The sequence below is a fragment of the Saccopteryx bilineata genome, chromosome 3, assembly GCF_036850765.1.
Source record: "Saccopteryx bilineata isolate mSacBil1 chromosome 3, mSacBil1_pri_phased_curated, whole genome shotgun sequence".
NCBI classification, from domain to species: Eukaryota; Metazoa; Chordata; class Mammalia; order Chiroptera; family Emballonuridae; genus Saccopteryx; species Saccopteryx bilineata.
In genome coordinates, this window is record NC_089492.1 from 279,976,371 (window position 1) to 279,989,043 (window position 12,673).

The 12,673-nt window shown below is 54.5% G+C and overlaps 2 protein-coding genes across 3 annotated transcripts; one reads left to right on the top strand and one right to left on the bottom strand.

The window, feature by feature from the left end:
• Nucleotides 1-4: 4 nt before the first annotated feature.
• LOC136331573 (aflatoxin B1 aldehyde reductase member 2) lies at nt 5-6,352 on the top strand. The gene is made up of 7 exons (XM_066270275.1): nt 5-391; nt 2,958-3,145; nt 3,342-3,446; nt 4,112-4,208; nt 4,401-4,500; nt 5,055-5,184; nt 5,945-6,352. Exons 1-7 carry the CDS (start codon nt 67-69, stop codon nt 6,104-6,106), a joined length of 1,107 nt encoding a protein of 368 aa, XP_066126372.1. The 5' UTR covers nt 5-66; the 3' UTR covers nt 6,107-6,352.
• Nucleotides 6,353-6,944: 592 nt separating this feature from the next.
• On the bottom strand, nt 6,945-12,651 carry MRTO4 (MRT4 homolog, ribosome maturation factor). 2 transcript variants are annotated; one of them, XM_066270284.1, is made up of 8 exons: nt 12,424-12,651; nt 10,312-10,370; nt 9,413-9,516; nt 8,647-8,728; nt 8,308-8,375; nt 7,887-8,038; nt 7,441-7,517; nt 6,945-7,332 (listed from the first exon to the last, which is right to left on the bottom strand). In XM_066270284.1, the coding sequence occupies exons 1-8, from the start codon at nt 12,449-12,451 to the stop codon at nt 7,180-7,182; spliced, it is 723 nt and encodes a 240-aa protein (XP_066126381.1). In that variant the 5' UTR covers nt 12,452-12,651; the 3' UTR covers nt 6,945-7,179. The 2 variants fall into 2 exon arrangements, with proteins under 2 accessions (XP_066126381.1, XP_066126382.1); XM_066270285.1 differs by having other exon boundaries at nt 12,420-12,650.
• Between the last annotated feature and the right edge of the window lie 22 nt (nt 12,652-12,673).

Consider the following 12,673-nt stretch of genomic DNA (forward strand, 5'->3'; position numbering starts at 1 on the left):
CGGGGCTCCTCCTCCTCGTGGCGGTGGGCGGGGCTCCAGGCTCCCCAGAGCGCACGCGCGGGTCTCATGCTCCGTGCAGCGTCTCGCGCCGTGGCTCGTGCCTCGGCCCGCAGTGCGAGTCGCTCCGGGTCACCGCAGGCTCGCAGCGCCGGCGCCGCAGCCATGTCCCGGCCGCCGCAGTCCGCTTCGGGCGCCCTGGTCAGGCCTGCCACCGTGCTGGGCACCATGGAGATGGGGCGCCGCATGGACGCGCCCGCCAGTGCCGCGGCTGTCAGCGCCTTCCTGAAGCGCGGCCACACCGAGCTGGACACGGCCTTTATGTACTGCGACGGCCAGTCCGAGAGCATCCTGGGTGGCCTGGGGCTCGGGCTAGGCGGCGGCGACTGCAAAGGTAACGCCTAGCGCCCGCGTCCTGGTCCCTGACATCCCCCTGTACCGTGCGGGACGCTGACCCGACCCCAGTCATGATGCACCGACCATGGTCGGGACCGACAGTTTCGTCCCCTCCCTTAGCCGTCCCTCAGTGGATTAAGGCCCCAGCTGCTTAGGCTCGGTGCATATCTAGCCCCAGACAGCTGGACAGTGCTTTGTCCTGACCACCTTCCCTTTCCCTTCTCTTTCCACTAGGGGTTGCTACTCGGGAACCCCCAGGTCTTACGGGGACCTTGGCCTGGCCTTTAGCTTTCTACCCCTGTTGATTTCTTTTCTTTCTTTTTTTTTTTTACAGGGACAGAGAGAGAGTCAGAGAGAGGGATAGATAGGGACAGACAGGAACAGAGAGAGATGAGAAGCATCAATCATCAGTTTTTCGTTGTGACGCCTTAGTTGTTCATTGATTGCTTTCTTATATGTGCCTTGACCACGGGCCTTCAGCAGACCAAGCAACCCCTTGCTCGAGCCAGCGACCTTGGGCTCAAGCTGGTGAGCTTTGCTCAAACCAGATGAGCCCGAGCTCAAGCTGGTGACCTTGGGGCCTCGAGCCTCTGTCCTCGGCATCCCAGTCCGGCGCTGTATCCACTGTGCCACTGCCTGGTCAGGCTACCCCTGTTGATTTCTTGGTGTCCTCTCTGAGGCACTGGTCTCCAGAGCTATACTATTCCGCCTCCAATCCTGTCAGGTGCCCATAACCAGGCCACAAGCGCTCTGCCTACGCCCTTCTCCCCATTGCTCTTGCTGCCCACGTGCTCCCTTTTCTCATCCTTTTCTTTCATCAGCCCGTACTTTGCTCTGTTCCGTAGCGATGAGTGGACCAGGTTGGGCCGGGGGAGCAGAGGCGGAGATGTGAGAGAGAGGGTAAGGTGGCTCTAACCGACCCCCAGCAAGCTCAGAGTGTGGTGGGAAGGTTGAAGTCAGTGATTACAGGGTGACCCAAGAGGGGAAGCATTCTGGGGGAAGGAGGGGAGGGATGACCACAACAGAACTAGGGAAGGCTCACAGAACCCTGGAGCTGGGCCTTGAAGGCTCAGTAGTGGTTTGCTGGGCAGAGAATGACGGAAAGGGGCAGTAGCGCCAAGGGCACAGCTGTACAATGAGGGCTTGGAAATGCAAAGTGCCTGGTATGTGGAAGGATGGCCAGTAGGCAGATGTGGCTTGAATGTGGGATGTGTGAGTGTGGAGGGACTGTCCCCCATTAGCCTGAGGCCATTAGAAGTGCCTAGGAAGGTGCCTTGCCCATAGTAGGGCCCAGTAAACATTAGCTATTGTTATTACTACCTCACTTGGCCTCCTTCCCCTGTCCGTCTGTCCCACCCCACCCCCCTTTCCAACCCTATGGGGCTTCCCCTCTGGGTCCTCCATAGAGCCATAGCTGTGTGGATCTGAATGAACAGAACGGGCCCATGCTCTCTGGTTCACCTGGCTGCTGCTTGCTGATAATGAAGGTTTTGTTTCTGAATTGGTTTTTCTCCTCCAGCCCTTCCCTGCCTCCTTCTTTGAGGTCAGGCATTCATGAGGCCAAAGTCCTCAGGTCGGACCTGAGGCAAAGTTCACCCTAGGCATGCAGGGGAATGGAGACTCTCTGGTCAAAAAGCTGTGGGACTTGTTCCTTCATATGAAGTGGTCTGATGACTTCCCCCCTCTGAGTTGCTGTGTTGCCTTCACCAGGTATGAAAAGTGTGGACTCCATCCACCCACCAATCCAGACAACCAGCATTCTTTGTAGCATTGCCATGCTTGCATGGCAGAAGTCTATCTTGTTCCCATGGGGATTGTGCCTCAACTGTGGGGGTGTGGTGTGCACACTTCCTGTGAGTCTGGAAGGGGAAGGGAAACTATAATTGCCTTCTGCTTCTTTTGCCTTCTACCTGTCTCTCAATTAGATCGCCGCCAGCACTCCTGTTCAGGCAATGCAACTCTTCCCTGAATTCTCCCTGTAACCTCTTGACATATCTTTATATTTCCAGGCCTGCCCCCTTGAGTCTTTTCTCTATACTGCAGCCAGAGTGCAGAATACGTACGGACATGAAATGTTTGAAGAAAACCCTTTGGGATTCAGTCTGTGCCCTTTCTCTTTTCTCTTGTCCCATTGCTCCGTGGTTGGAGTCTGTTCTTATAACTCAGAACTGCTAACTATGGCCCTTCACATACTGTATTGCCTTGTGTTTGGTGTTGCCTGTGTTCCCACCCTCTGGAATGTTCTTCCTATCCTTGTTGACCATGAGCTTCTTGAGGGCAGCAGTCGAGTGTGTTTAGTGCATCTCTGTGGACTCAGCCTTCAGTGTAAGGCTTGGCACAGCCAGCAGATGGTGATTGATAATAGTTGTAACAGCAGGGAACATGGAGAACTTGCATGTAAGATCATGTAGTTCATCCTCATGATCTCCCGAGGAAGATAGTGACATTACTATCATTCCTATTTTATAGGTTATAGGGCTGAGGCTCAGAGAACTTCAGTCAGGGTCACATGGCTAGTAAATGGTTATAATAAGTCTCTTAACTGTTACATTTGCCCCCCAAAGTGAAAATTGCCACCAAGGCCAATCCCTGGGATGGGAAGTCACTGAAGCCTGACAGTCTCCGGGCCCAGCTGGAGACCTCGCTGAAACGACTGCAGTGCCCCCAGGTGGACCTCTTCTACCTGCACGCACCTGACCATGGCACTCCCGTGGAGGACACCCTGCGTGCTTGCCACCAGCTGCATCAGGAGGTGAGGGTGGCACCGAGCTCTGGGAGGAGGTCTGCTGCTCCTCTCTTTGGCTTGTCATTACCCAGGTGAGTGGAGGCTCTAGGGCTGTCCCAAAGCAGAGCTGTGGACAGTCCCTATTCCTAGGGTCTTCACTCTGGTCTCCCCTTTCTGGCCTCCAGGACTAGGCTGGCTTCTCACCACCGCCTCTTCCCTGCAGGGAAAGTTTGTGGAGCTTGGCCTCTCCAACTATGCCGCCTGGGAGGTGGCTGAGATCTGTACCCTCTGCAAGAACAACGGCTGGGTCCTTCCCACTGTGTACCAGGTGCGGGACAGGGCTGCAGAGGATCCCAACCCCTCCTGGCCCCTCCGACTGCCCCATGCTCTCTCCATAGCTGCCACCCCCTGCTCACAGCCTGTATAGGGGCCCCAGGGGCCCTCAGCCTGGCCAGCAGGCACCTGCCTGCCGTGAACAGCAGGGGCCCGTCCTTCCTGCTACCTTGCTCTGCACATCAACCCGGAGCACTCCTCTCCCTTCTGCCTGAGAGAAGTGCTCAGCTTTCACTTAGATGGCTCTTCTTTGGAAGTTTTTCCTGATGCCCCACCGGGGCCTCTAATCTTCAGACCTAATCTTCATGTCTCCGTATTTGTGAACACCTGCTATAACTGTAGAATCCACTCTTATTGTGATTATCTATCTTCTCTGTGTTTTTACCTTGCCACTAACATCTTTTAGAGACAGAGACCTTTCTTGACCCACTCATATTTGGAAGCCCATAGTTGGTGTCCACAGATATTTGTGGAATGATATCTCTAGTCCAATTTCCCTTCCTGAGTCCCAACAGTCTCCCTGTCCCCTACCACCACTAGTGATTTGGGAAGTCATTGCTGAAGTCTTGGGCAGGTTTTGACTGGAGGCTTTAACAGAAGGCGGCTGGGGTCCCTTCCCTTAACTTGTGCATGCTCTCCAGCTGGCCCTTCTACCTGCAGGGCATGTACAACGCCACCACACGGCAGGTGGAAACAGAGCTCTTCCCCTGTCTCCGGCGCTTCGGACTGAGGTTCTATGCCTACAACCCTTTGGCTGGTATGGGCTGCTATGGGGACAGGCTCCCCCTGGGGTAGGTGGGCATTCCTGGCCCTGGGAAGCAGGGAGGAGTTTGACAGGAGGCTGGGCTGTGTTCTCCATCCCTCCTGGTCCTCCCCCCAACTTCCCCCAGTCCAGAACAGCCTCTGGGAGCAGTGCTGGTTGGGGGGTCTGACTGCAGCCTTCCTGCAGGGGGCCTGCTGACTGGCAAGTACAAGTATGAAGACAAGGATGGGAAACAGCCTGTGGGCCGCTTCTTTGGAAACAGCTGGGCTGAGACCTACAGGAATCGGTGAGTGTGCATTAGGTGGGCCGGGGGTTGGGGGCCCCTGTTATCTGAATGGAGAAGATCCCAGGGGCTCCAGGCCTCCTTTGCAGCCTGGATCTGTCTCTTGATTCCTGCAGGAGTTACAAAACTCTCTGTGGGGTTTCTTCTTGTTTTCTTGGGACCTCTGGGATGAAATGAGGATCCCTGGACCTTATGCTGGGTCTTCCAAGTCACAGCTGCTCCCTGGGAATGCTCATCACCTGCCAAGAGGGCAGGAAAGAACCTGGGTTGAGGTTCAAGCCTGGGGCCCGCCCCCGGTACTAGCTGTCTTTGTTCCACTGGGGAAGTGAGGGCAGGCCCGAGTTCTTAGGATTAAAGGTGCTGTGGAGGTCCTGTGAGGGAGCCAGCACCAAGTGGTTCTGCTGCCTAACAGAGCGAGAGACTTGCTGCTGGAGAGGGCACTGGTCCCTCGGTGCTGCGGGTGGCGGTGGGTGCAGCCCCCCTGCTTGGCTCTTTGCCTGTAGCCTACAGTGTGACTGACCCCATGCCCGACCTCTGTGCCTCCCTCGCCCTCCCAGCTTCTGGAAGGAGCACCACTTCAAGGCCATTGCCCTGGTGGAGAAGGCCCTGCAGGCCGCTTACAGCTCCGGCGCCCCCAGCATGACCTCGGCCTCCCTCAGGTGGATGTACCACCACTCCCAGCTCCAGGTAACCAGCTGTCCCAGGGGGTGCTGCTTTTCTTGAGGGGGGGATGGAAGAAGGAAAGGGCTATACAATTATTCGGTGACTTCTGAAATTCTTCTTCCTCTGAAATTTCTGTGGCCCAGTTCTTTTGGGTGGTAGTCCTGTTGTTCAGGCTCCTTAAGTGCCGTCTCAAACACCCTGGGCCTCGTGAGGTGTAATCCCAAGTTTGCATGAGGACACTGGCTCAGAGGCTTTCACAGGACCAGGGTCCCCCTGCTCCATGTGACTGGGCATGGACGTCTGAAACCTCCATTTTTTAACCATTAGCATTTATTCCGTCCTTGGCTGCCTACTCCGCAGCAGGGTACAACTCTCCCTGTTGGGGCCACCCTCTCCTTGCTGTCCCTTTGCCCTTCCTCCAGCTTGGGCACTGTATGACTCCTCTTTGTTGAGCAGGTAAGTGCCCGGCCTGAAGCAGTGCTTCACAGAATTTTAATTCTCACAATCACCCTGCAAAGTACAGGAAGTCTGAAGCCTAGAAGTTAAGTAACTAACCTAGGCTACCCAGCTGCTGCAGAGGGGCGTGGTTCTCAACTTAGGTCTGCCTTCTGAGACTTGGGGCAGGGCTTAGAGCTGTCTGGAGGCAAGGTTATGTTCTTTCTGTAATAACATAAGGTATAATAAAGACATCCAATCCCAAATCCCAGCAGGGACAGGGCAGGGAGGAGTGCATGGCCGGAGTCACTGCGACTGGTGTGTTGATGTTGGGCCTCTCCCCTTGCAGGGTGCCCATAAGGATGCGGTCGTCCTGGGCATGTCCAGCCTGGAGCAGCTGGAACAGAACCTGGCAGCGACTGAGGAAGGGCCCCTGGACCCAGCCGTGGTGCAGGCCTTTGATCAAGCCTGGCACCTGGTTGCCCATGAATGTCCCAACTACTTCCGTTAAGCCTAGTGCTGACTTGAGGTGGCAGTGGTACACACCCGTCACTTTACATTCTCACCCTGGCCTTAAGCTGCTTTATTTCACCTGTTCTTTCCTTATCATCTCAGTTCACAAATTGTTTTGTTTCTTGTCTTCTTGCAATATGCCCAACTGCCTTCACAAAGTATAAAGGCTGGGGCCATGGTCTGCTCCAGCATTTCCTGTCTGAATAAAGCAGGCACTTGACCTGGTGTAGCCCAGGCCCGAGGATCCTGGTGAACTTGTTTCTTCTGCTGCCAGCCGCCTATTTCCTGTTCTTCCCGAGGGCTTGGTGAGAGGGGCGCAGGAGCACAGATTCATCTCTAAAGGGCAGAGGCAGTGGGAGGCTCTCCCTGGCCTCCTGCGTTGAATGCAGCCTGAGCCCTCTAGAGCAAGACTATAGGTGGCCGTGGCCCTTCACACACAACAGAAAAAGGGCCATCTGACCTGCAGTGGATTTTCTCATTTAGAAATGCCCTCACTGAACTATTTACAAATAGAACAATCTGGGCAAAGCCCTATCATTAGAACCACCACCAAGAAAGAGACCTCCCACGATGCTGTGGGACGCTGTCAACACTCCCACCACCGGCAGGGGCTTCACCCATCTCCACTAAAACTTCCTGCCGTTTGTCAGACAAGATCTAAGCCCTGGTCTGGGAGAGCGAGCTTGTGTGGAGGGGTAGGGAGAGTCCCAGGTGCCCGTTTCAAGCAAGGGCACTGAGCACTAGGGAAAAGAAGCCCTGGTGGCTGCCCGCCCGTTCCCGGGGATCACGTAGTACTGGAAGATGACTCACGAAGTGAAGAAAAGGAACCCCAGGAATCCAAACAAATGCCCAAACACAAAGGCCCTTTTACTAAGAAAGTTCCCTTTGCCATCCACAGGGAGACACCCTACAGACAGTTTTATTCTGTGTAGGAAAAGTCTGTTCCTATTGCCACCCTGTCTTTGTTTACAACAAAATAAACAGCGGCTCCTCCAAGAGGGGCAGCGGCAGTCCTGTGTGGACAGGACGACACCTGGAACAGGCCAGGAGACCCTCAGTCCTGCGCGCCTGTCAGTCGTCGTCATCGTCATCATCTGATTCTTCTGCTGACTCGGGGGCGCTGTCTGGCAAGTCATCTCCCATCTGCTGGAACCTTCCCGACTGTGCGTCCCACATGTATTTGACGGTCACCTTGAATTCAGCCATCTCATATCCGAAAAGCTTCTGCAAGAGACAAAGGAACCAAGAGTCAGGAGGAGTGGGTGTGATCAGGAGTCTCTGTCCCTCTGGCCACAGCCTGCAGACTGCTGGGAAGCTCTGGGCCGGACTCACCAGGACGCGGGCCTGCTCTGGGGTCAGCACGTCGCCCTCCTTGCACACCTCATAGTCGGACAGCAGGGTCACCACACCTGCAGAGAAGAGGGAGGGGCCAACGGTTACTTCTGTCCGCTGCTGGGAGGAGTCTGCTTGGCCACCTGTCACCCACCACTCCAGCACACACCAGGGCACGGGTTAGTCAGCAGTGTTCAAGCGGCCTGCGGGTGTACTTGGGGAGGAGTGACTGTCTCCCCACTGTCCCTTAAGTGCTAGGTGCTGGCTGTAAGTTACTGTCCACATTCCCCCCAACCATGGGGCGGGCACTCAGACACTCTCTCATGAGAAAACGAAGCTGGCAGAAATAACCTCTCAGCCAGAAAGGGGAGAGCGGGCCTGTCAGGTGGGGGCCTGTGCTCTTGGCCACTGAGCTGTGACCTTTCAGCTTCAGGGACCTCCCATACCTCTCTTGAGGGCAGTGGGCAGGCCCAGCTGCCTCAGCTGGGGCTCCATGGAGTGGGGGAACTGCTCCAGCGGCCCCGGGTCCAGGCTCACAGTAAAAGTTGCTTTGTTTCCAGCGCGGGCATAGTCCATTTCTGTGTATTTTGTGAACCACCTTAGGGGAACAGGAGTGGTTGGGGGGAGGTTCCTGACTGGCCCACCAGCCCACCTGAAGTCAGGCTCCCCTGAGGCTTTGCCATCCCTCCCCTCCCCACCCCTCCCTGTTCACATTGGCTGCTGGCGACAGCTAGCCTGGAGCACCATGCTGGGAAGACTCAGGAATGGGTTCCAGGAATCAGCTCTTACTCAGTGTCTCCACCGTACAGAGACCCTGAATTACTCCTTCCCCAGAGTCCTCCCAACCCCTCCCCCCCAAACACTCACTCATCCACTTCCTCCTTAGTGCGATTGGTGAAAAGGAGACCGACCTCACCTCTCAGCTTCTTGCTGACCTAAAGAACAAAAGGGGGGCGGCCTGGTCACATCAGAGCAGTAGTTTTCAACTGGTGGCACATTTGGCAACCTCTGGAGGCATTTTTGATCATCATAGCCGGGTGTGTGTGGGGTCTACTCTCTGGGTCTGGAGGTTACAGAGAGCCGGGGCTTTAAACCAGGCCTTGCTCTCCCCGGGGGCCGCCAGCCGGCTGGAGTGTGTGTCACGTGACAGCGGCAGGCGAGAAGGCAGCTCGGCCTTGGCCCCTCCTGGTGACACCAGAGACTCACCTGATGGAGGTTGTCTTTGTACTCATCAGATGGGCTCCGACCTAAGGCCACCATCATCACTTTGTTCTTGCCAAAAAACATCCTACAGAGAAGAGGGCTTTGTGAAGGACGAGGCCTGCCCAGCCTTCCCCTCAGTTAAACTGGAGGTGTGGTCAGAGGCCCTACTTCTTCCATGGAGCCCTGCCCTGTCTCCAGCCCAGGGTCCCTTTCACTGTTTTCCTGCCTGCTGACCTGACATTCATGACATTTTGTCAATCAGCCCACTGTGGATGTAATGTGATAACCCCACCTTCCCATCTGAATGTAGGGAAGACACCTGTTTAATGGTCTGCATCAGAGCTGGCACAGTGACAGACGACCAGAGTTATCCGCTCTGTCATAATTCCAGCCCAAGGACAGGCACTTGCCACATGGCTTGTTCAGCCCGCTGTTAAGTCACCGCTGCATCCCAGAGCCCATACCAACATTCTACAACTGACACGGTGTTCCTAAGAGGACTAGACCCCCGGGGTAAGGGAGCCCCTTCTGGGAGGGATCAACACTCAAACATTCCCTGAGCGATGACCAAATCCTGTCCTCCACGGAGCTCAATTGAAGGCCAGCTGTAATAGTTAAAACGTGCCCTTCAGTGGGGGCAGGGGACTCTGTCCTTATTATGATGCCATGCGTTGTGACCCAGGTACCCAAGGGTCAGAAACTGCCCCCGTGCTTTGAGAGCTGTGGGGCCCTTTCCACACTCAGAGTGCCCTTCCTGCCGCCTGCTCACCGGCTGTGCTTCCAGGTGTTCCGGATGTCCTTCAACCTGCTGTTCCTCATGTTGGCCACGGAGAAAATGAAAAGGTACTTGTACGTGTCCACACATTTCCGAAGCTGTGGAACAGTTAACAGGGTTCTGAAGTTCGAGGGGCACCTCAGGTGGGCAACACTCTGGCCTCAGCTGGGAGAGATGCTCCAGGTCCCTTACAACCGGAAGCAGAGCTGGAGGCCTCTAAGCCAGGTCCACCAAGTACAGGGTCTTCCTTGGGGCAAAGCACATGACCTCAAAGAGTACGGGGAGTTGAGGCACGGGTCTACACTCCACTGTTGTTCCAGGTGTCTGACTTATCTGGGGCGACTCTGTGCTCTGTTAATTGTTAACAACCTAGAAATATTCACCTACACTAGAAAGGCACCTATTAAATGAAACAGACGAAGCCTCATTATTTACTCTTAAGGGGAGGTGGGTCACCAGCTCTGCTCTGCGGGCGCAGCCACGAGTGTCTCCGGAACAGCAGCAGGAGACAGCCTGCAGCCCTGAAGCAGCGCAGCTGGTGCATTTACCCACAGCTGGTATCTCCCAGCTCTTTGACATCAGGCAGACTAATAAATCTCTAAGCTTCAGTTACTCAACTACCAAACGGTGATAATGTCACCTCCTATGTAGGGACAGAGTGGAATGATACACATGGAACACAGCCTCGTGAGGGCACAGAGCAAGAGCTCAGTCAAAGCTGGACGTCATGATTACGGGAGTTTTTATTGGTGCTGCCACTAGCAGGAAAAGGGCTGCACCAGCAGTGTTTCCTTTTCTCTTTTTTAAACAGTGCGTTTCCCTAACATGCAGCCCTATACCCACCTTTCTAAACCAAATTCAAGGTCTGGAAAAAGAAAAAGAAAAGCTCTTACCTCCTCTATCAAATTCTGTTTCAGTTCCAAGCCTTTCTTAGCAGTTTTGGTTAAGGAAACTAACAAAAGAGAAACAGGAGGCATGATGAGACACAAGTCTGTATGCCCTGGAGGTCCATTTTCTTCACGCGTTCAGCTCAGCTCAGCCAGGTCAGTGTGAAGAGGCAGCAATTCCCAGGGTCCTCCGAGTGCCCAGTTTCTGGTGGTCCTAACCCTGGAGATTCTGATATATTTCCTGTTATGCACACTACATATTCCTTAGTGCCTCTTGGTTTAACTTAGAATCCATTACTGAGGTGTGGGTGTGGAGCTTGTTCCTACTCTTGGGAGTGCTTTCAGAAGCAGACCTAGCCTGCTGGCTGAGGCAGGTCCCTTTCTGCCCTTGGCCGTGGTGCATAGAGACCACCTATGGCTGGACTCTGCTGTGGAATGAGCAAGTCTGGGGGCCCATTATTTGTCTATTTGTCTCCTCTGCCACATCATTTGCAGTTTGGGCTCATGGATACAGCAATGCCACAATGGGGAAAAATACGTATTCCTACTATAACAACAGCTGGGGCCCAAATGCCCCTTACTCACAAGGACTTGGCATCTGCCAGATCTCAACATGACTCCCTCCACAGAACCCACAAACAGAGCATCAAGTGCAAAGCCCAGGGTGCCCCCAGGAAAAGGCCACCTCTTATTTATCCTGCCTGGGACTCAGTCTCTCTTCAGAAGGCATACCTGCAGAAAGGTAATCACACTGGTCGGGGCAAGCAAACTACAATGGTCCATTTCCCACCACTTCCACTGCTACAACTGTGAACCAAGCCAGCGTCACCCTCTCTTGGATTACAGCTGGTCTTGCTGCTTCCATCCTACCCAGTCCATTGTCAACAAGGCAAACTAAGGTGATTAAAAAAAAAATTTTTTTTTTTAAATTGACTTTTGAGAGAGAGAGAGAGAGAGAGAGAGGCAGGGGAAAGCAGGAAGCATCAACTCATACTAGTTGCTTCTTGAATGTGCCTTGACCGGGCAAGCAGAGGGTTTCAAACTGGCGACCTCAGCATTCCGGGTCAATGCTCTATGCACAGGTCTGCGCCACCACAGGTCAGGCACTAGGGTGATCTTTTAAAAGTGAAATTAAACCGTGTCATTCCTCTTAAGCTCCACATTTCACCAGGATGTGACAGGCAATTATTTGCAAAGGTCTTAAAAGCCTTGTCCACTCTGCCCCCATCTACCTCTTTTGCTCACTCTTCTCCACACAGGCCTCTTGTCCCAGGACATGTCAAGCATGCCCCCAGGTCAGGCTTTGCACTTGTGTTTCCTGTCCTTGGAACATCATTCTCCAGGTAACTCCACAGGTTGCTAACTTCCTTCACATTTCTGCTCATTTGCCGCCTCATCAGATAGACCTTCCCTGGTCACATTACACAAGATAACATAATCTGCTTCTCTAACTTTTACTCCATGGGACTCATCACTATCTGACTTACTTGGTTTCTTGTATCATGGAGGAATATACTTCTCATGACTAAAACGTCAGGCTCAATGAGGGCTCTAGTCCTTATTGCTGTATCGTCGTAAGCCTAGAGAGTGCCAAGCCCCTAAATATTTGTTGAGTGAATGTGCCAAGCAGCCGGGATGAGAGAGAGGACACTACAGTTTCTTAGGAGGTGCCATATGAACTGATAACTGAGAAAGTCAGCCATGTGAAGATCGGATCATAAGCATTCCAGGCAACAGGAACTACAAGTACGAAGAGCCAGACGCGAGAATAAGCCTGCACTGACAGGAGAGGCAGCTAGGGTGGCGAGAGGGCTGAGAGCTCAGGGAAATGGGCGAGGGCAGACGCAGTCTGGGTGATCAGAAGCTGTTTCCTGGCCCAGTAGGCCTTGGAAGAACACGCGAGGCCTGGCAAAAAGTCTCCGCTCCCTTGCCCCAACCAGGCTCTCGGATGCTGCCTCTGCCCCGAATGCTCCCGCCGCCAGCTAGCCGCGAGCCCGCGGAGGTCTGCGCGTCCCATTCTGTGCCCTCAAAATCCCCATCGAAGCCGGCATCCAGTCAACGGAACCCCGTCCCCCACACCCCACCTCCAAACCGGGTTCCAATGCCCCACTCACCCACCTTTCTTGTCGCGCTTGGATTTGGGCATCGCTATGCAGCCACGTGCGGCGGAAGTCGGTGTTGCCCGTTAGGACCCAGACGGGACCCTGGGAGCTGTCCTCGCGTGTGCCTGACCCAGTCTGAGCTGCGGACAGCCTCTCTTCGCCTGGCCGCCACCTGCGCTCTTCCCCACGTCTCCAGGGGTACTTTCCGCGCGTCCGGGGATCCCCGAGTTCTGAGCACCGCACTCGAGGGTTTTGCATGTGTTTCC

Excerpts from the sequence above, each read along its gene's own strand:
- LOC136331573 (XM_066270275.1), top strand. The coding sequence starts at position 67 with ATGCTCCGTGCAGCGTCTCGCGCCGTGGCTCGTGCCTCGGCCCGCAGT. Across the intron at positions 3,146-3,341 it reads GCCACCAGCTGCATCAGGAG|GGAAAGTTTGTGGAGCTTGG; the intron begins GTGAGGGTGGCA and ends TCTTCCCTGCAG. Across the intron at positions 4,501-5,054 it reads GCTGAGACCTACAGGAATCG|CTTCTGGAAGGAGCACCACT; the intron begins GTGAGTGTGCAT and ends TCGCCCTCCCAG.
- MRTO4 (XM_066270284.1), bottom strand. The coding sequence starts at position 12,451 with ATGCCCAAATCCAAGCGCGACAAGAAAG. Across the intron at positions 9,517-10,311 it reads AACAGAATTTGATAGAGGAG|CTTCGGAAATGTGTGGACAC; the intron begins GTAAGAGCTTTT and ends ACTGTTCCACAG. Across the intron at positions 7,518-7,886 it reads GCCCACTGCCCTCAAGAGAG|GTGTGGTGACCCTGCTGTCC; the intron begins GTATGGGAGGTC and ends TCTTCTCTGCAG.